The sequence below is a fragment of the Neolamprologus multifasciatus genome, chromosome 19 (genome assembly GCF_963576455.1).
Source record: "Neolamprologus multifasciatus chromosome 19, fNeoMul1.2, whole genome shotgun sequence".
Classification (NCBI taxonomy): domain Eukaryota; kingdom Metazoa; phylum Chordata; class Actinopteri; order Cichliformes; family Cichlidae; genus Neolamprologus; species Neolamprologus multifasciatus.
The window spans coordinates 5,609,168-5,630,930 of NC_140457.1; the positions used below are offsets into that span (position 1 = coordinate 5,609,168).

The 21,763-nt window shown below is 40.7% G+C and overlaps 1 protein-coding gene across 2 annotated transcripts; it reads left to right on the top strand.

The window, feature by feature from the left end:
• The first annotated feature begins 53 nt into the window (after window positions 1-53).
• On the top strand, window positions 54-18,796 carry mia2 (MIA SH3 domain ER export factor 2). Of its 2 annotated transcripts, XM_085144018.1 has the most exons (29): window positions 54-542; window positions 630-763; window positions 1,226-1,312; window positions 1,439-2,860; window positions 2,894-5,477; window positions 5,606-5,842; window positions 6,088-6,188; window positions 9,763-9,894; window positions 10,041-10,062; window positions 10,227-10,315; window positions 10,573-10,644; window positions 11,193-11,303; window positions 11,411-11,482; window positions 11,610-11,714; window positions 11,834-11,956; window positions 13,332-13,517; window positions 13,662-13,752; window positions 13,899-13,966; window positions 14,058-14,128; window positions 14,219-14,320; window positions 14,407-14,503; window positions 14,641-14,708; window positions 15,011-15,096; window positions 15,836-15,949; window positions 16,375-16,536; window positions 17,221-17,520; window positions 17,636-17,685; window positions 17,766-17,922; window positions 18,009-18,796. In XM_085144018.1, the coding sequence occupies exons 1-29, from the start codon at window positions 422-424 to the stop codon at window positions 18,242-18,244; spliced, it is 7,200 nt and encodes a 2,399-aa protein (XP_085000144.1). In that variant the 5' UTR covers window positions 54-421; the 3' UTR covers window positions 18,245-18,796. The 2 variants fall into 2 exon arrangements, with proteins under 2 accessions (XP_085000144.1, XP_085000143.1); XM_085144017.1 differs by having other exon boundaries at window positions 1,439-5,477.
• Window positions 18,797-21,763: the final 2,967 nt, after the last annotated feature.

The following is a 21,763-nucleotide window of genomic DNA, read 5'->3' on the forward strand; positions in this document are numbered from 1 at the left end:
CGTTTGCCTTGTTGCCACAGCAACAGACCAGAGCTGTCAGTCCTGGAGAAAGGTCGAAAAATAATGGAATGGGTCCGTTTTAAATTGCCATGGCGTTTTCCCGGAACCCCGTTTATGTGTGTACGAATTAAAATCTCAATTAAATGTCAATTAAAGCAATTTTCCATTAATATCAAATCTTGTAATGGAATAGAAACCTTTGACCAGCGAGCTGATAATATTTGGTATTGCAAGCAGGCCTGAGATGTTAATGATTATCCCCATGCTGGCCTTATATCTTATCTCAGCTGTTTCATTTAGTATTGAGTCTTCAAAAGGCAGCAGCTCAGAGGCAATGTTCACTTGCCAGCACAACGGGAGTTATTTCCACCCCACTATGGACATTTACTACTAATAGCCTCCAGTTAAAAGTCAGATAATTATGGCTATTTTTCAGGCCTCTAGGTTCCTGTGGTCACTGGGTGCAGTTTTAGTGATTTTACCCCACTTAAATATCGGATTATTATCTGACTACAAGATCTGCGGAGACTCTGAGTGTCAAAGTAAGTCCAAAATCTCCTAATAGCTCCTTAAATTAATGACGATAGTGATGGTCACCTCACCCCTGTGTTCTATTGCTATGTGTGTAGGCCTCCTAAGCAGAGTGCAGGCTATAAGGGACCACCGTGGTAAGGACTGTCGTTTCCTGAGCTTCAGGCAAGGAGACACAATCTTTGTTTACCACAAATTGACTGGAAAGAGGAATGACCTGTGGGCAGGCAGTGTATGTGTCATATATCAATCTTTTTTCCCTTTCTGTACTTCCCTAAATCTTCATTCATGTCAGGTTCTCACTTAGAGACAGGCAGAAGGAAAACCTAAGCCTCTGACCCCTGCACTGTAATACTGTGAGGTTTGGGGCAGTGTGCTGCCAGGGTGTTTCCCTAGGATGAAAGGGCAACCTCAAATTAATCAGTACAAACTTGTGTGATGACCTTTATCCTTTGATTGATGGTATTGGTCTTTTCCAGAATAACAGTGCCCCCATTCTCTGTGCAAAGGAAGAATGAATTATTTGATTATTATAACAGATTATGTTTGCAGTCATCACCAATGCCGAAACAACAAATGACAGAGCATATTTTTAAAGAATGATCTATTATGACAAATGTTGAGATTTCTGTGTTTCTTCAAGGTAGAAAGAAGAAAAATGCTGACAGCTCCTTTGTTTCCTTTTGTATTTCAGATTGACAAAGAGTTTGGATATTTTCCAAAGGATGCAGTGCAAGAAGAAGAGGTTCATACTACTGTGGAGAAAGTAGTGGAAACACAGGTAATTTCATCATTCATATGTAAACAAACTTTAAGTATTAAAAAGTATTGTCAGTATTATTATTATTTCTAATTTTTCTTCCTAGTGTCCTTCCATAAGAATTAAAATTTTGCCCTTTTTCTGCAGAAATCTGATTTCTTCTGCATGGATGAGTTTGGCTCCACTTATCTGGATAAGGATGATGATGATGATGATGATTATATTGATCAGAAAATCCAAATCCCGGAGCCAGAAACCACACAAAAAATTACCCAAAGCACTGATGACACGAACGCTGAAAGCCACTTAATAACCTCAGACTCCCCAGTTTCTGCACAGGAAGAAGAAGAACAAGAGGAAGAGGATCAGAATAAAAATGTTGGTGGTTCCGGAGCTGGGTTTCAAGAGGAGACACATGAGATTCCTGTGGTTCCTAATGAACAAGGTGGGTCTCCCTCCTCTTCCTGGCTTGGTTCTTCAGTGACAGGATGGTTAGGTCTGGGTAAAGAGGACCAACCGGACAGTGTGGCTGAAGGGGAGATAGAAGATAAGACAGAAGACACTCAGTCTGAAACGCTCACATCCTCTGTGACAGGATGGCTGGGCTTCGGAGGAAATGGAAAACCTGACAATGGCAAAGAAAGTGAGAAACTTAAAGAAGAAACTGCTGAATCGTTAACTTCAACCATGACTGGGTGGCTCAGCTTTGGAGGTGGAAGCAAAAGTGAGACAGAAGAGGAACAAGAAGCAGATGAAGACAAAGAACCCACAGAGAAATTCAGGAGCAGGAGGATGTCCTTGGACCTTGAAGGCAGCCAGTTGCAGGAAGAGGAGAAGAAAGAGATGGGGACTTTAGGTTGGCTGGGGAATGGACTGTCAAGCACGCTGGGGTTTGGTTTGACCAGTCAGGAGTCAGGACAGGAGAAGGAGGAGAAGGTGCAGGCTAATTCTTGGTTAAACATGGAGATTGGAGGTATTCTAGGTTTCAGGAAAGATAAAGTTGGAGATGAAGAAAACAAAGAAAGTGAATCTAAGGAGACAGAAATAGTCACAACTTTAGAGCAACCAACAGGATCGCAGACTGTGGATCACAGTGAATCAGAGGAGGAAATTATTAAGACAAGCAATAATTTAAAGGAGGTGGAAGAACTGTCAGAAGACCAAAATATCCCATCTACAGAACTACTTAATGGTCAGAGTGTTGATAGCAACACAGATATTTCAGACAGTGGGATAAACAGCGATTTCCATGAAGAGGCTGAACCCACAGTTGATAACAAAGATATTTCTCCTGAAAGGAAGTTTGAAGAAGAATCTCAGGCTTTAGCAGAATCACCCCCCAGTAAAGATGACGATGACAATATAGAAAAAAGCAAAATAAATGAGGAGAGATCTGTAGAAAGGGAAGGTGAAGACGCTGTGATTCACAAACCAATTGGAAATGAACATATGGATAATAGCAGGGAGTCAGGAGAGGAAGAAAGAAAAACTCCAAGTGCTATCAGTCAGGATTCAACACCACCATCTGAAACACCATCTGAAAGCATTTTGGGCCCTGATCACGTTTCAGTGGATTTAAAGTCAAAGTCTATGCTGGTCAAGGAAGATGAAAAAGACCAGATGGAGAACAAGAAATCAGAAAGTGTGGAGGAGGAAGGGGCAGAAATCACAAATCAAACTGAAAACACAGAAGAACCCACAGAAATGTCTCTTAAAATCACCAGGGGTGACGATAATAAAGGAGAAGTCAGTAATGAGGATACAGTTTTACCTGAAACTCAGACTGAGGAGCTGAACGGTGATGTAGAAGACAGTAGCACAGAGAGCCAGCCTCACATACCGTCATCTGTGGAGAAAAACGATCCAGTTCCAGCTGAGAATGAAAGTTTTACTCCTTGTAGTGCTGAAACAAACGATGACAATTCAGATACAATAGCTCTTTTTGATAATAACACAGAAGCAGAGACAGTTCATGGGGAGTTAGAGCAGGAGGGAGAAACTCTGAGCTCACAGGAATTTGATTCACAGCATAGCCCTGGTAGAAGCACTCAAACTATCCCAAAGGATAGAGGAACAAGTGCACCAACCACAGATCAGACCTCCGTGTCTCCAGTGATGGAGCATGTTAACAATGAAAGCGACAGTGATGCAGGCAAGCTAAAGGAAATTGTTGAAGACAACATAAATGAGTCCCAGCAGGTTAAAACAGAGATAGAAGCATCAGGCACTAAAGAAGATGATTTAAATGAAAATGACTTCAAGTCAGCGATCAGCTCTGAATTAGAGGCTGGAAAAGAGGAGGAGTCAAAGGATGGGGGGGATCAAGGGGTGATGAAGGTGGAGGATAACGAGGAACTGGAGGATTTAAAGGAGATAAAAGAGCAAAAGGGAGATGAAAAAGAGAGTAATGAGGCAGAAGTGGAGAGCATGCAGGGAGAGGTGGAAGACCTAAAGGAGGCTAACAAACAGTTGAATACAGAGGAGGAAAAACACCCTAAGGTGGAGGAGTTAGTGGAAGAAGAGGAACTGGTGGGTCTAGAGGGAAAAGAGAAGAAAGAAGGTGAAGGGAAAAAGGTGAAAGAGCAAAAGGAAGATGAGGAAGAAAAGGAGACTAATGAGGCAGAAGTGAAGAGTATGCAGGGGGAGATGGGAGAGCTAAAGGAGGATAGAAAACAGCTGCAGATGGAAGAGTTACCAGAGAAGGAAAAAGAGGCCAAAGTGGAGATGTTGCAGAGGGAAGAAGAACTGGAGGGTGTACAGGAAAAAGAGAAGAAAGATGAAGAAGGAAAAACAGTGCAGTCTTCTTATTATGAGGCAAAGATCCCGAGCACCATGAACACACAAGAGACAGAAACCTATGACAAAAATACACAAGGTGAGAATGGCTCAGGATCATCTTTCACTGAAAAAGCCGCACAGATTGAAAGCCACCAAGATGTGGAAGGAAGAAATGGGGAGGATGGAGAGAAAAAACAAGCCAAGGCAGAGGAGCTAAAGTTTGAAGAGACTGACCGAGCAGAGGTTGAAGAAGTGCATCAAGAGGAGAATGAGGTGGATGACAGCTTTAAATGTTCAAATGAGCTTTGCCCTCAAGTGCATGAAGAAAAAGCTGGAAGTGGTTTAGAGGAAGGGGGTGAAGGAGCAATACAAACAGAGAAGCTAAAGGATCAAGCAAACACACCAGGAGAGAGGCAGATGATAGACCCGGATGAAGAAACAGCAAATAACACTTCAGAGGAGGTAGAAAGCACTCATGCATTAGGCCAGGGAGATAAAACGGAGTCTGGAGACACTGAAAGTAGCAGCAAAGCAACACAACAGTTAAACTCCGATCAACAGATGCACACAGAGAAGGCAGCTGTTGTAGTGGAGGATAAAGACACTGATATAAAAATGAGGGAAAATGTTAGTAATGGTAGTGAATCCTGGCATGAGGGAGGAAGGGAGCCTTCAGCCCCACATAGTGACCCTGCTAAAAGTCAGTCTGTGACATCTGAGCAAACTGCCCCAAGTGTGACTGATGATGCGTCCCCACATCCACCTACTGATCAGAGTGGGGAGACGGCAGAGAGTAAAACCAGTGGAGTTTTTGGTCTTTTAAAAAACTCCTTTGGTGTTTTCAGCCAGAAATCTACCACCGAATCCGACGGGTCCGCCGAACCAGCCCAGAGCTTCAGTACTAGTCCAGGTGAGGCGTTGCACTCGCAAGACTCTTTAACTCCTGAACAAGAACCAGATTCCACCACTCACCACCTTGAAGTTGTGCGCAAAGACTCTCCCACTATCACAGAGCAGCCACAGCTTCATCCTTCCTCTGTTGAGATGACAAGAACTCTCTCCAAACATTACAAAAACCTGCTCGCTCACATGGGTGCAGATGAGACAGCTATTTCGCTAGAGCTTTTTGGGCGACACAAGCTTCAGTTTTTGGATTACATTTTGTCCAATTCAGACACCATGTTGTACAAACATGATGAGGAGGATGAATCTATATTGTCAGATGTAGAGAGACTTCTGTATCATCACAAGGAGACGCTGATTGCTCCTAGCCTGACACTCACTGATGCACTGCAGGAGGACAAAGAAAAGACCCGAATGCTTATGGCGCTTCAAAAACTGGAAACACTGTTGGGAAGAGTGAGACAGACTTTCAACACAAGACAAACCAACGACCGTAATCATCAAGGTAGTTTTTGTCAACATTGCCTCCTACTGGCTTCCTCATGGCCAGTACTAATGAGATTTAATTCAGTCTTTTAAATTCAGGCATGGTTTTGAATTGCATCTGTACATGTGTTTCCCTGTCAAATGCAGCCGAGGCCAGCTGTGTTGGCGTCTCTTGTTCAAATCATAGAAAAAATAAGAAAGCGAACACTGAGGAAGAGGCGAAGACGACACAAGATCCATCCATCCAGAGAGATGACTGGATGATAATGAAAGAAGGCAATAACCAAGTGGGTGGTGGTGTAGGAAAAGATGAGATAAGAGGAAAAAAACTTGAAGAAGCATCCCTTCCTCATGTTCAGCCAGGATCACCAGAGATGCTGAAAGGTATGGATAACCCAGGTATCCATTAATCAAGAAGAGTTTAAAATATTATTAAAAATCTTAAGCAAAAGCTACTCGACCTACTCCGTCATCGTCCTCACTTCACATAACCCCAAAAACCGGATGGCCAAACAAATATTTTCTTTTCATTTTTTACAGTAATGTGTTACATTAAAAGATAAATATTTTTTGAGCATCATAAAAGAGATGTATGTTAAACAGCAGTATGTGTGTTACTTTAACTGCAGGAGTTATGAAGCAAATTCTGGACTTCGTTTATCAGATGGCTGAAGACTTTTACGCCCACACTTGTGCAGTGAGGGAGCTCCTCATATGGCTTACTGTGCAGGTACGTTGTGCCAGTTTCTGGCTCAGTTTCTGAGGATTTATAATCTGCAGAAACAGAAACCAATTTTTTGTCATTTGATTTCCAAATATACCGTTTTGCTTTAATCTACAGAGATTAGTGTTGTGTATGTTGAGAGGGATTCTTCAGTTCATGCCAGAGATTAATCCACAATGGCGATGATGGGGGGCTGAGGTCAAAGCAGGGTGCATGCTGCCTAGCCAGAAATCTTTTTTCTGATTTAGTTTTAACATGCTTTGTCCAATAGCTTTTGATTTGTGGCTAATCGTGGCCTTGATCATGTTGTACAGGGAACTTTGGGGTCCTGCTGGGTGCAGAATTTATCATAGGATTGGCTGCTATGATAAATTATATGAAGGTGAGATGTTATTGTAACATCTTATCTTCATTCTATGAATGTTTTGCGAGTTACAAGTCCTAAAACTTTACAGCCACTCAAAGTATCACAATCTAATTCAAAATCTTGTTTTGTTTAGTATGCTGTTTTCTTGTAATGAAATTTAAGAGCTTAAATATAATAGGTTTATCAGTTTCTATAGCAAAAAAATATTAGTGCTTTGCATATTTCATGTGTTTTCTGATCATTTGCTGGGGTAACTTTCAAGCCTCAAAATAGGTTATAGCATAACCTACATTTTGATACCAGGATCATCTTCTAGCCATGATTCCTGATATGTCAGAATAATTCTCTAATATAGTCATATCACTTGACCCGCTTCTGTGTTTCCATGCCTGTATTAAAGGTGTTAAAGTTATAGTACAAAAAAATATATATGGGAGGCACTAAAAATAACCCTCTGCTCTGTCAGTGTGGCATTTTGTGGTGCCTGGTTCTTTAAGATATTACTCTGGTGACATGCTGAGCTGACTCTCCCTCTGGCATTTAGCTTTGCTTGCGTCTCAGCTGTCAAGCTGGCTAGGTTCCTTAAACATTACTCACATTTGGGTCTGTGACACTCTGGACTCACACACCTGTGAAGACAAACTGTCTCTCATGTTTTGAAAGGTGAAAGTGGTTTCAGATGGAGGCCAGACAGGTGAGTATAAGAAATACTGGATGGCTGTCAGACTGTTTTAATTCACATGGAAAAGACAGAAAAATATAGTAATTGTTTGAGAAATGTCATATATCTCGTTGAACAGCTCTCCTAGTTATCTCATTAATTCAGTAAAATAGATCATTTTTATTTTGTTCTGTTAATGCTTTACGACTCCATACTTTCCTACGTGGGTCATAATGGTTTCTCTTTCTTTTTCATATGGGAAGTCTTTACCTTCACCTGTTTCCTAATTTGTCATTGGCCTAAGGCCGAGCACGCGACACGTTGACAAATACCCGTTCGATGCAAATGTGTTACTTTTTCTTTAAATGAAAATGATCAAAATAATGATAATACAGGTGTCATTTTGGTAACACCTGTTTCCCCTGGTGTCACTTTGAAAGCGCTCCGATATGCCAGTGTGGCATCTTACAATTGGTGACGTTGCGACTGAACCATTTTCACCAGCGGGGGTGTGCAATCATCCGGGTGAACTTGTGAGGACACGAAACAGCGTGCACGTGATGCATTATACTATACATGCTATGTTTATGTTATTTTATATTTTCAGATTTTATTTGATGTTTGGAGTGTTTACAATGGTTGTACAGGTGTACAGTAGTTTTCGTACTACTCCCTACGACGTCCAGCAGGACGTGGTATAGTCCTAAGCGTCAGTGTTGTAGATAGGATGTGAAACCGCCGCTGACCCGCTTCACAGCTCTAGTTTTTTAACGGTGTAAATATAAAAAAATTTAAGTTTAAATATACTTCAGATGAAATAATTTGGACATGGCAGAGAATCCGGCGAGTGACCAGTCGGGCATCAAAGCGGCCGACTTCCAGGCGACGGCAGAGGCTTACTACAGTATTGCCGTGGAGAAAGTGAAGGATGTACGTTATGTGGCAGGTTTCGTTAGCAATTCCCAATTAGCCGAGATAATGTAACGGGCTTCCATGTAACAGTCATGTTTTTGTATTTTTCGGTACTAGCTACAGCTCTTGGTGTTGTCCATCTCATTCTGAAGTAAGAGTAAGACCTGCTGTCAGGATTCTTCTTCGTGTTTTCAAAGGTGTTTAATTGCTCAAACAGTTAGCTGGTAATAGTTAGCTGGCTAGTTGTCAGTAACAGCGCTGTCTTGTCAGGCAGATATTTTTCCACATTTGTCTGTAGTAGAATGATATAACTATTAACACTGCGACCTATTTAATGTGGTCAAAAACTGGGTAACTGTACATAAACCCATCTTCTAAAGACCAGCTGTTTGGTAGTATTTTGTTTAGCAGTTTGACAGATTGCTTTCAGGAAGCCCAAATCCTGGTCCTGAAAACCAAGAACCTTATTAGAAAATATTGACCTTTCTCTGTCAGTCTGGTGCATCATAAATGTATAATATATTTGTATATTCAAATTTATAGGATATGCATCAGTGAATGTACAGTCAGATGATAAACAAATGCATGGTCACGCTTTAACACCATTGCATATATACAAAAACATATATATATATTTGTATATATGCAGTATTTGCCACTCAGATTTTTCTCTGGAGTGCTGTCCTGGTATATTTGTGATTTATTTTAATTTTTTCATCAGTCTGGGGCCTTGTTGTGATCAGTTTACCATTGGTGAATCTTAATGCTCTTATTCTCAAAGTTTAGTCACTGCTCATCATTTATCACTGGACCTTCCTTCCTGTGGTACCCTGTCAGTGGGCTGGTTTTGTCATTGTTGTGGGACTCTCACCTTTGTTTGACACACTCATACTCCACCTTCTTGAAATGCAGCTGGTAATGGTACTACTAATTTTGCGCCACTGAGAGCAGGAGAGGTCAATCTAACCAGGAGTTTGAGTCTGTGCACTCCATCCCCGCTTTCCTTTTAGTCTCCTTTTAGTTCTTCTCTTCAGGATCTGGAGAGGAGGTGTGGCATATTTCTAATCAGCAACATTAACAACACCTCAGCCCATTGTGCCGGTGCTCTACAAAAGCCATTAGAGCTCAGTTGCTGGTGTGGCTCTTCTTACTGAGATGCCTCTTCTTGGTTTGATTCCTTCCTCCAAAAAACACTGCACACACAATTTCTTTACTCTTACAGTCACTTGACCGTACTACTTATTAACAAACATGGTTAGTTTAAGTTCTTTATTTGCTTCTTTAATCAAAAAAACTGTCTTTTAAATGGCATCTCTCTTTTTGTCAAGGTGTGTGACCATGAAAAGTTCTACTGAGAGAAAGTTGATACTTGCTGCATTATTATTTGGCACATAGTATATAGTACATAGTACAATTTATTAATATATTTAAGAAGGCACGGGTCTGTCTCCACACTGGTTTGGGCAGCTGGGCTGTATTTTGCCCATGTTCAAGAGGCAGTCATATTTACTCAAGGACAGAAAAGCTAATGTCCTTGAGCATCAGTAGAACATCAGGTTTTTATTCCCGGACTCGCATATCCTATTTAAAAACACACACAAGTTCTAACAGGAACTGGTCATTATTTTCTCTTTTCTCAGGTGGTATCGTCTCTGCCCGATGACTTAAGACCTGGGCCAGACCTGTATGGTGTACCATGGGAACCTATCATTGTCTCTGGCCTGTTGGGCCTGATGACAGTTCTGTTGTTCACCTGTAGATGTTACAGCTCTGTGAGTGCACAGCCATGCATATTCACTTCAACATCATAAATATTTTTTGCCACCTAAGATGGTTTGATAAGTATGGTTTCTATTTGAACTGTCAGACCTGTCACTAAGCACAATTTTTTTTCTTTTTTTTAAAAATTTCCTCACAGATAAAAAGCAGAATTTATCGACGTAAGTTCTCACTTCCTCTTCCTGAGTCTCATTTTATGGACACGTTTAATATTATCACTGATAGTTTTTCTTCTCTTTGACCTGTGAATGTTAACAAATAAACTACTTCTTTCTTTTTTTTAAATGACACAAACTAAATCTGAATTTTTTTGGCTGTTTTTCAGGTAGAGAGCAGGGGATGGCAGAACAGGTTGCACAGCTACTGGATGAGAAATCCAAAGTCCTTGAGAGTCTGAGTCAGTGTCAACAAGAGGTTAGTAGTTATGCCAGTGCTGTCTAGACACATATCAGGTCTCACACAATAATGTGAGGTCAGAGATTTTTTTGTTATATATATATCCTTCTATAGATTTCAGATAACTTGGATTACAAGCTTTCTAAGGTGATATATACAAAGCAAAAAAGCAAAGGTTTACTTACATTTGTACGAGCATTTGTAGGTGATCAGAAATGTAATGTAATTCTTGATGAAATCATGCATGATGTACTGAGAAATTTATTCATCTACAGTATGACGACCTTGAGAGTTCACTGAGGGACAGCGGTGTCTTGGCTCAGACTCAGAAGACAGAACAACTGGAGGTAAGGCAGAGAAAAGTATGGAAACCATTCTTGGTGTAAAGAAAACCTACTTGAATGCTCCTTAATGAATATGGCTCACACAGTCTTCACTGTACACTGTACACAGTACACTGCTACGCTCCCACGAGCCTCATCTGTGTGAACAGAGACATATGTCCTATTGTTTGTTCAGTTGAACAAGCTTGTATTTTTTTTTATTTGCTTTCAAAGTCCCTACAAAGAGGTTTTTTTTTTTTTTTAACAGCCATATGTTCACACTTGTTGGAATCATTTTTGAGTGAGTGGTAATGTATAGTGAGGTTTAGCATATTACAAAAAGAAGAATAATAAAATCATTATTATTATTATTGATGTACACAATGAAGTACAGCCACTGCCGTGTAATTGTTGACACAGACTTGCAGAACTAGTCAAAATGTAGAATATTTGCACTGCTTCACCTCAGATCTGTAATGACATTATTTGTCATGTCTTTACAACCCTTACTCATGTTACTGTGTCCCAGTTTTGCAGCTACTTGAAGTAGTTTTCTGATCTTGTTGTCTTAGGTCAAAGCCAGACAGTTGGAGCACTCCAAACAAGAGTTGGAGAGGGATCTGGAACAGCTAAAGGATCAACTGGACCAGCAAAGGGAGCACAGGATAGAACAAGAAAGGAGGGTAGGTGCACACACTAACAGAAGTACTGTGGAAGCCTAGTTGGCAATCCTGAGTGAGAAGCTGTAGAATTCATACTGAATGAAAGTTGTTTTGGTTTCTCTATCCAGATAGCAGTCCTCGAGGACAGCATGAAATCCCTTGAAGATGAAACTAAAGACTTTCAGTCACAGGAAGAGCAGGTGCAGTATTCCAAAACTGTCACATTTGCACTTTCGCCTGTCTGTTCTCTTTCCTCTGTTGGTGCTTCTTTTCCACCTCTTCTCTGTTCCACTAGGTTTTATAATATTTCTGTCTGTCCTTCTCTAGGCACAGACCACTTTGAAAGTGTACAGCATGAACAGTGACAGACTACAGAGGAACCTGGAAACAGCTGGAGAGGAGAATGTAGTGCTAAAGGAGAGCAATGCTCATGTACGATGGAGACACACACAAAAAAAACTTTGTATGGCAGTAAACTAAATAGTTTATCCAAAATGGGTGCACAAGATTGTTGGCTTACCTTTTTTTCCCCCCAACTCTTTTCTCCACAGTTGAGGCAGCAGGTGGAGGGATGGGCAGAGAGAGTGAGTGAATTGGAGGCAGAGATGAAAAGGTGTGAGGTTGCTTACAGCGGGATGATGCAGGATGTGGCCACCAAGGATGAACGTATAATGGTATGATTTATTCTAAGGTTAAATTCTGTGAAGCAGCCCATAAAAATGATAAATTTTAAATTTGGCCAGTCTTCCTTTGAGGTCATCTTTTTGGAAATGCCTGAGTTGCTACCAGCTCAACTTTTATTTTTATGTTGTTCAGTCCTTTTAGTCCTTTTCAGGTCTGCCTCTGTGTGAAAACAGACACCCTTTAACTCTGTTTATATTTCGGGGAGGTAGACAAAGTTGCAAGTAGGGTGCTGAGTTTAGATTTTGTTTGTGTGGCCAAAAAATAAAGAACACTGGCGCAAATCACAGTTCACAAAATTTCCACCGAACGTTCTTAGGACAAAGGTAAATTGCCTCTATTGAGGTAATGGTGGATGATTAATCTGATTGTAATCTCAGTTTTAATTTAGGTTTCAGATTGCTCCTTAGCATTTGTTTTTCTCGTTTTTTGTCTGGTGTTATAAATCAAGACTGTTTCTTTCATTTACACTGTAGCACTCACAGACCTCCTTAAAAGTTCCACCTCACTTGCTGACTGTAAAAAGATTCTTCAGTTCATAAGGTCTATGTAGAAGTATTATCAGTTATTACTTTTTTTTTTCCCCCCAGATTGTTGTGGGTGTCCAACTGTTTGCTTTCAGTAGTCGTGACTGGTCACCGTCAGCTTTGTATCGTTATCTCCATGGCTGGTTAACTGTTTCCCTAGGTGCCAAAGCCCGGCTCTATCTTTGCCCCCGTTTTCTGGTCAATGCTTGACTCACTATCAGATAAATGTGTGATTTTGTGAAATGAATGAGTAACTGTGCCAGTTGTGTTCAAGGGTTTTAATTTTGTTTTTTTGGAGGGCAATAGTCAAGCAGCGTTGCAGTGAGCATGCTCCTGGTTGTACTTCTAATCGGTCTTCAGGCTTGGAAACTAGAGACTGTTTAACCAAAAAGTGCTGCGTTGTAATTGACGAGCCAACTCTCAGCACCAACAACAATTCTCTGCATAGAAGTCGGGTCAGTTTGAAACAGAAGCTGTTTGCTCTGCTCTTTTTTTCCACGTCTTTCTTTCTGTTTGCTTTTCTTCACAAGAGAGCAAACAGAGGAAAGAAAAGAGGATCAGCGCACACAATGTTAGTGGCAATAATAGGACTTCCAGGGAGTGAACTGAAAACAGCAGCAATGCTAGAAGCTGCCTGGACTTCTATGAAAACACGATCTTAAGGGCAAAAACAGACATTTTTAAATTTCTGATTTTATGTTTTGTTTTTTGCTTTTAACTATATTAAATCAGGTCTCAACTACTGTCATGTCTTCAGAAAATGGCAGAATGACAGAAAATATATTAAAATGGTTCAGTGAGAATATAATGAACTGTCAGAAAAAAATCTGTTTGCTTCTAGTCCTTAACAGATCGGCTGCTGAGGTTGAAAGGCTGGGATTCAGAGCTGGAGGAAGAGGAAGAGGAAGGAGGAGAAAAGGAGACAGCCAATGGTACGCCAGAAAAAGGAGAGAAGAATGGAAGAGGGGACATAACGGACACCCAGGCCCATCTGCAGAAAGTCCAGAAACTTGTTTATGCTGCTAAGGTAGATGGAAACAACCAAGCACATAGTGTTTAGCATTCAAGTTGATGATGTGCTGGCGCGCAAGAATTATAATTATTTATTTATTTATTTTTTAATGTAATCTCAGTAGAGTTTCCCCTCTAACATGTCTTTATTTTTGTATAGCTGAATGCAGACCTCAAATCCCTAGATGAGGATAAGGACAGAGTATTTGCCAAACTGAACGATGAAATCAAAGCAAAAGAAGACCTGCAATGTAAGTAAACTACAGAACATCTATTTCAATTTACTTATTAACCTTTTCCATATTAATGACATGTATGAACCATGCTAGAGTCTCGACATATCCCTGGTAGCGTGCATGTCATGTCTTTTGTTTTTTTGCCCCCTCCCCCCCTCAAGTGAGCATACAAGATATGGAGAAAGAGAAACTAACTTTGCAGTCGGACGCCGAGAACTACTCGGATCAGGTAACTGACCTCACCTGTGTGTGACTGTATTTGTTCTATACATGGTTCATATCTGTTTTCCTTTGGATTAAACCTTTTACCTTGTGTTTAGGTGCAACGATTACAACAGAAACTCCAGATTATGACAGAAATGTACCAGGAGAATGAGCTCAAACTGCACAGGTATATGCATATGCAGTAAACGGTTTTATATGAACAAATCTATCTGTAACAATCAGATGATGTTAAAACTGTGTCATTAAATATTTGTAGACTTCTGACGGTGGAGGAGAAAGAGCGTCTGCAGAAAGAGGAGAAGTTAAACAAAGCAGACAAAAATATTGCGCTGGCGATGGAGGAACTTAACAACTACAGGTAGCTGAAACACAGTCTGTAGCAGATTCGAAAGCATTTGTTAGTTTTTCGTCCTTACAAACTGTCTCATTTCTGCTTTGCTTCAGGCAACGAGCTGAAGAAATGGAGGAAGAGCTGGAGAAAACCAAACAGTCTTATCAGACTCAGATATCAGCACATGAAAAGAAAGCTCATAATAACTGGGTTAGTAAAACTCGACAAAGATTTGTAAAGTTTCTTTCTGAATTGTTACACTCTTATGTTATAAAGTGAAAAAAACTGTTTTTATACCACTAATTGCCCCTGAAATTCTTGTCTTGTTATGTTTTTGGCATTTCCAGGTGGCAGCCCGAGCAGCAGAACGAGAACTGTCAGACTTTAGAAGAGACAACGCTCTCTTCAGACAGAAGTAAGCATGATGTCAGCATTTTGAGTGAAATACGAGATGATTCCCTCATCTCATGTTTCTGCAGAGATCTATGATCCAGTATAGTCCTTTTATTGGCTTTATGTTTGTGCCTTTTTTTTAAAAATAAAAAGTTGTGAACACACATTATAAATGAGCAGTTCTTAAGACTGAAATGTACTGCTACTTTTGTCATGGCAGCTTTTAAATACATTTTCTTTTTAAATATATTATAACAATTGTATTAACATCTCCAGGACCAAAAGTGCTTGCCATGTTTTAACTTTAGGTGTGATTGTTTGCAGACTGACGGATACACAGTTTAAACTGGACGCCCTCGACAAAGACCCGTTTGCCTTGAACAGTCTAGCAAGACCAATGCCTTTCCGCGGTACGTACACACACGCACATATAAATCATTAAAACATGACATGAATCATCAAACCTGAAAGGCCAGTCAGTGGGGAAAAAAAGCTTAGTTTTCAGTAGAATCCTGCAATGAATTTTCTTCTAATCTGGGGCTTAATCCACGTCCGGGACAACTCACAAAAATGTCTCTGAGGACTTAAAGCTGCAAAGGGTAATTTACCAAACTGTTTGGATGAAGAACCTTCTTGGAAGAGGAAGTGAATTGTCTTCAAAAACTTAAAGAAGTCTAGTAGCCACCTTTTAATGCTCTTAAGCCTCCCTGAGCCTGGTTCAGCTGGAGGTTTTCTTCTGTTAAAAGGGTGTTTTTCTTTCCCACTGTCACCAAGTGTTTGCTCATAAGGGGTCTTTGATTGTTGGGGTTTTCTCTGTAGCGTTGTCGGGTCCTTACCTTATAATATAAAGTGTATTCAGGCGACTGTTGTTGTGATTTGGCGCTACATAAATAAAATGGAATTTTATTTATTTATTTATAAATGAGACAGTTTTGGAATGTGAATCCTAAGAAGTGGCCACCCTGCAAAAAGCTCTCTGAAAGTACTATAATTAGAGTGACAGATTAAAATCTCTAGATGTAAATCACTGACTGAAGAAGGTTGGAAAGTTCTAAAAAAGCTGCTTCTTGCCTAAATTGCGGTCGAAGGACTCTGCAGGGCTGCAGATTTCCTTCCATTTGCACTCACCAAACATTCCTTTATTTCCAGCTGAAAGGTCACCGTATGTTCCTTCTCCTCTGGGTCGACCTTCATCGGAAACCAGACCATTTCTCTCACCTCCCACGTTAATGGATGGACCACCTGCTCGACTGTCTCCTAGAGGTAAATGCATTTAAAGGTGCAGCTAGCTGCAGCAAACACATACACCAAGCATGGCCAGATCCTTAGAATGACACACAAACACTACAAATATAAATATACTTGTAATAATTTTATTCTTACATAATTGGGAGAGTACATTTTCTCATTCATACTCATAAATGGTGTAGAAATATGCAGCATGTTGGGGATGACCAGCTGACTATAGCATGACAAACTGCTGAAGCATTTTGTAGCATGGTCTGTGCATGTTAACAGCAATCTTGAATGCACAAAAGACAACAGAATAGAATATGATGAAATCTGGACTGACTGTCATCACCGTCTCTGGGCGTTTGTTCTGCTTGTTCTCTTTCTTCTTCTGTGCCTCTCTCTCTGTCTGTCACTCTTTTTTTTCCGTCTTCTTCCAACAATCCTTTCCTGCACAGTGTCTCGTGGTCCAGGGGAGCCCCCAGGAGGCCAGGGGGAGATGGAGCGCAGTGGAGGTCCTCATTCAGACAGCGGCTCAATCTCTCCTACCTGGGAGAGAGATCGCAGAGGACCCCCACCAGGACCCTTACCAGGACCCCCTGGGCCTTTAGGACCTCCAGGTGTGTGTTCATATGTGAGAGAGAGAAAAAAACTGGAGAGAACCAGACTGTTACAAGTGCCCACACGGCCAACATCTCACAGATTATCAAGACAATGTTTAGCAAACAGAAACGAAAGGCCAAAGTTTCAAAAAATGAGGTCAGTGTAAGTATGAGTAATCCCTGTGAGACCTTAAAATAGCCACATGGAAGCCCCATGTGCCCCTTTTCAAACTTTTTTTTTTCCCCAGCATCTCCATTAGGTGATAGTAAAAAGTTGTCACTGCATGGATGACGTTCCCCTGCAATGGTTCCAGCACTTGCGTATGAAAAGAATGAATGAGTACATGAATACACAAATATGAATAGAAGTTAGTTGATATTCAACATAGTTGTCATGCATATTATTACTGTGTGCATGTGCATCTTGCATTTTAAATAAAATATAAGTATAGTGTGTGTGTGGGGTGGGGGGCTAAAGCATGTTGATGTTGCATGTGCGTTGTCTTGAAAGCATTTTGAGTTTTTACTCTGGATGCTAAAATTGTCCCTGTGTTGAAATTATTTGTACAACCTATTACTACATTTCTATTTCCAGCTCTTATGTGGTAAACCTCAGACACTCACTCTATCCTCTGTTTTCCGAATGTCACCACAGATTTGTGTAGCAAATATCTTCTTACTATCCATCTCTCTCTTCTTCAGGCTATATGTTTCGAGAAACAGGAGCTCCCATGTACAGAAGACCTCTACCTCCTCCAGGAGCTCTGGGCCTTTTGCCTCCTCCTGACTCTCTCCCTCCTGGCGTCCTTCCCCCCGGTGTCCTCCCACCTGGCGTCCTCCCTCCTGGCGTCCTCCCTCCCGGCGTCCTCCCTCCCGGTCCACTCCCTCCTCGTGCCCTTCCTCCTGGTCCACTCCCTCCTCTCCCTCCTGGCTCTGTCCCTCCTGGCCCCCACCATCCTCGGAATGTCCCTCCAGGACCCTCTCACCCTGCAGACATGCCAGGTGAGTTTCTGCTCTCTCTCTTTTTTGACTCTAAATGGGTAAAGCTGGACATGTGCTGAAATGCACACGTGACCCTCATATTTCTGTTAATTCACTAAATGTTTTATCAATGCAGATTCCTACAGAGAAAACAGCTTTGGACCTGGTGAACAGGACCATAGAGAGGTAAGTATATGCGTCTGTGTGTGAATACTGAGTGTTTATTTGTGGCTCAGCCTGTCTAATCTTTTTCTGTCTTCCAACAGTCCGGTCCTGAACGCAGGACTCCCCCTGAAGCAGATCCAAGGATGGGTCCACCAATGGGTCCCATGGATGGTCCCTTTCCTCGCAGAGCCCCTTATGGACCCCCACCTCCTGATTTCTATCCTCCCAGGGGACCTGGAGGACTTCCCATCAGGCCTAGTAGGAACTTTCATCTGTCTTTGCACCTTTAACCATCTCCAGATGTCATTATTGTAAACTTAACCTTTCCATTTTTCCCCCTTCAGTGTGGGTTCCTCAACCTCCAGGAGTGATGGCCCCTCCTCGATACCATCCTAGTGGAGCTCCCCTTCCTGCTGGTCCTCATCCTCACATGCCCTCCTATGCTCCCAATATGCGACCCCCTTCTCCCAACGGCCACCCGCCTTCTTCCATGGGCCCTCCCCCACCTCATCAATCCCTCCCTCCCGCACCACAAAGCCAGTCTCCAGAGAACGCAACCTCACCTGAAGACGCCATTTGAGCCTGACTGAGTTTCTACATCAGCTGTGAGACGAAGAACTTCTGGTTAATGTTTAACGTGGACAGTGTAGGGCAGATTGCTGGTTACCCTTTTTCCATAAACATCTATTTATTCACCAGAAGGATGTGTTTATTGAATAGTGTTTGCAGGGGAGAACATCCTCCTACATTGGCCTGTTTTCTTGCTGCTTGTTGTCCAATGACATTATTTCTTACGTCTTTGTTATTCCCTCGCCTGTTTCTCTCACCATTTACATTCTCTATGAGGAAGCTGATGTTAAAGTAAACTCGGCCTGGACTGCGTGTGTCACATGACCCAAAAACAGCTGCTTGTCGTCTAGTCAGCGTCAGAGGTTTTTGATGGGAATACTTCACCGAGATGAAGGAGAGATTTGAATAATCATAGCATGTCTGTCATGGCAAAAACACAACTAGCCCTGAAATAGTTTTTGTCTGTCATCATCAGTATAATTAAAAAAAAAAAAAAAGTGTAGCTGGTTAGCATCTTGTCGGTGGATTTTATGACACTTCAGTCCGAACCCGTTAAGCCTGGTTTTGCCTGCGACTGAGCTGAGTTGATCTTGAACTCAAATGAGACTGCTTTTGGTGAAATGTATCAGAGTTGCATAATTGAATTTCACTGACTTCCCTGTGGGAAGTGGGAGATTTTTCTTCTTATTTCACAGTGAGTGAAGCAGCTGAACAGTGCTTTTGATCATGTTACAGTGACTTTAATATGGCCTAGACTTTGAAAAACGTGGCTTATAATAGCTGCTCATGTTTCCCTGAATAAACAGTCACAGGAGTGAGTTTAATACTGACTGGAACAGAGGATACCTTGATGTGAATTTTGTAAAAATTGATTATTGCTAGATTAATAAAGACTTGAATTGTCAGTGTCATCATATTTACTAATGTAAGTTGTTATGCATACAGCTGTAAAGTCATCAGGAGAAACAAAACATTAGAATGTAACTATTTTTTAATAAATTTGTTTTAAATTTGACACTTCTGAAATTCCAAAATATACTTTGATTTATTTTAACCATGACTGTATACAACAGTTTATCTCAACGTCTGGTGATTTATCACATGATACATTTCCAGAATATTTTAAAGATGCTCAGAAAAATCTGAAAATAAAGGTTTACTTCTCCAGCTTCAGTCATAATTATACAAATTTCTCCCAGTAAATATACAGCTGCCCGCGATACCACACAGTGACTATTCCACTAATGCAGGGACGTCAATCTCATTTTACATCGATGACCAAATACAACCCACTCTGATCTAAAGTGGACCAAACCACTGAAATTGATGGTGAAAAGAAGTTCAAATAAATATTGAATCCCTGAGACATCTTAATAGAAAGTTTCTGCCAACATTAAACATGTAAAACTTGAGAAAAAGATCTGCTAGCTCATTACCCAGACTGTCCTATAATTAAAGTTTTAATAGGGGGTTAGAACTTTTGTCATTTAATTGTGTATCTCTTAGTATGAATGAAGTCTTTATCAACTGTAAAACTTGAAATGCATTTAAATGTGTGCTAGTCCTCCGCCGTGGAACTTTGAATCAACATGTTTTGATGCTGTAACTTAATCTGATGGAACTTCTTTTGCTTTTAGGAGCTAGTGCAGCCTATTTAATATATTGCCATACAGTATTTGTGTGTACAAATTATTATATTACAGGGACATATTTATTTGGATTTACATTAGCTCAGTCTGTTACATCAAGTAGATTTGAGACATGAAAAACAAAAAACAAGTTGCAGGGCCTGCCTGCCACAACTTAAAAACAGTAGAAGGATTTACAGTTAATAAATAGTAACTGTATATCCTCTAACCTTTTGTAATCATTAGGTAATGTAGGAGAATACTGCACGTTCTTCTGAAAGAGGAAATACGTCTGCTCTATTATTTTATTAAGAGTACACAATGTATACTTTGAGAGCTCGACAAGTTTTTCCCCATTTAGTTCCTGCATCCATTGCTGCTTCCTTTTAAAGATGTGGAAGCACTCTGAGCTCCGCTGCAGAAAGTTGCTAAATATTTCATTGGTTTTAATGAAGCAATCAGTTGCAAAGATGCGAGGCTGAAATCGAGAGGAAGTAGCTCTGCCGACCGCTTTCACAAAGACGCCTAATGGACACGTTTATAAAACAACTTTTAATTGTAAAATCATCAACATGATAAACAAGAAAAGGACAAGTGAAAACATATTGTCCAAACTTTTGAATATTACATCCCCAGAACCCAAACATAAAAAACAATGTTATCAAATGGCAGTTTTGTTTCATCATCAACCATGAGATGACTGATTAAAGGATTTTGGTGGTTTAATTCCCCCCACGTACAATTAACATTACTGCAGGCTTTATAACAACGAAACAATGCCAACAAATTTGAACAACCATGCCAACCACTAAGTTACCTAACGGTGTTCACAAAGATGCCAGCATTTACACGTTCATGAGGAAAAATGTGAAGTGTACTTTGAAGAGCATGAGAGAGAGAAAAGAGGTAGATGTGAGAGAAGAGGATGCAACACCTGCAGAATGACAACATTAGCACTTTAACTTTTCATGTGATGTTTATACATTACATTTGGCCCTGACTTGAAACAGTCCACCTTCTGTTCTTTATATCCACTGGATTATGATAAAATAAACCAAACAGAATTTAATGAAACTTTCTGGTCAGTCTCAGCACAGATCTGACTCACTTCCTTCAAAGTAAGATCTGGCATTGGTGGATAATTCTTTCAGCACATTACAGAGACCACTGTTTTAGCATTCCATCACTGCAACTACAAGCCAGAGGAATATGCCTTGACTGTCCATAAACACTGTACTGTATGAACAAGGCAGACTGAGAAGAAAAATGCCTGTTTTCTTACACTAATGACAAAAAGTCTTTGTAAGTCAGCTCACTGACAGGAATTCTGTGCATTACTCTTTTCCAAATAACCCCTTTTATTGGTTTTGTAAAACATCTCATGGATGGTCTTCAAAACAAAGTAAACTGTATTAAAGGCCAAAATACAGACAAACAAACAAAAAAACATATTTTATGGCATCATTGATGAACTTGTATTCTCCCCCCACTTAATCACTGGAAGCCTGAAATTTGAAAATCTACAGCAAAACACATGGTGAGTCTGTGAAGTCAAACAAAGTCCTCGACCTTGTTGAGCACAGAACGACTGATTCCTTTACCAACCAATAATCGACAGAGTTTGCAAGCTGTAAAAGGTCAGACTTAATGTGAATTTGATGCTCGGCTGAAATGTTTGCTTAAACAAATGACTCATTTTCATACTCCCGCCCATTTTACCAGCATAAGCTCACCAATTAACTCACTCAAGGCAACCACAATGTGGAGCGAGGACACCAACCTCACCGAATACGACCTTTGAGAAGCATTTAAATTTTTAATGAAGACCATCTGTGCATCCGAAGTGAATGGATGTATTCAAAATCTAAACACTGACTGAAAAGCATTTTGTGCCGAGCCAT

Excerpts from the sequence above, each read along its gene's own strand:
- mia2 (XM_085144017.1), top strand. The coding sequence starts at position 422 with ATGGCTATTTTTCAGGCCTCTAGGTTCCTGTGGTCACTGGGTGCAGTT. Across the intron at positions 543-629 it reads CGGAGACTCTGAGTGTCAAA|GCCTCCTAAGCAGAGTGCAG; the intron begins GTAAGTCCAAAA and ends CTATGTGTGTAG. Across the intron at positions 14,504-14,640 it reads AGAAAGCTCATAATAACTGG|GTGGCAGCCCGAGCAGCAGA; the intron begins GTTAGTAAAACT and ends TGGCATTTCCAG.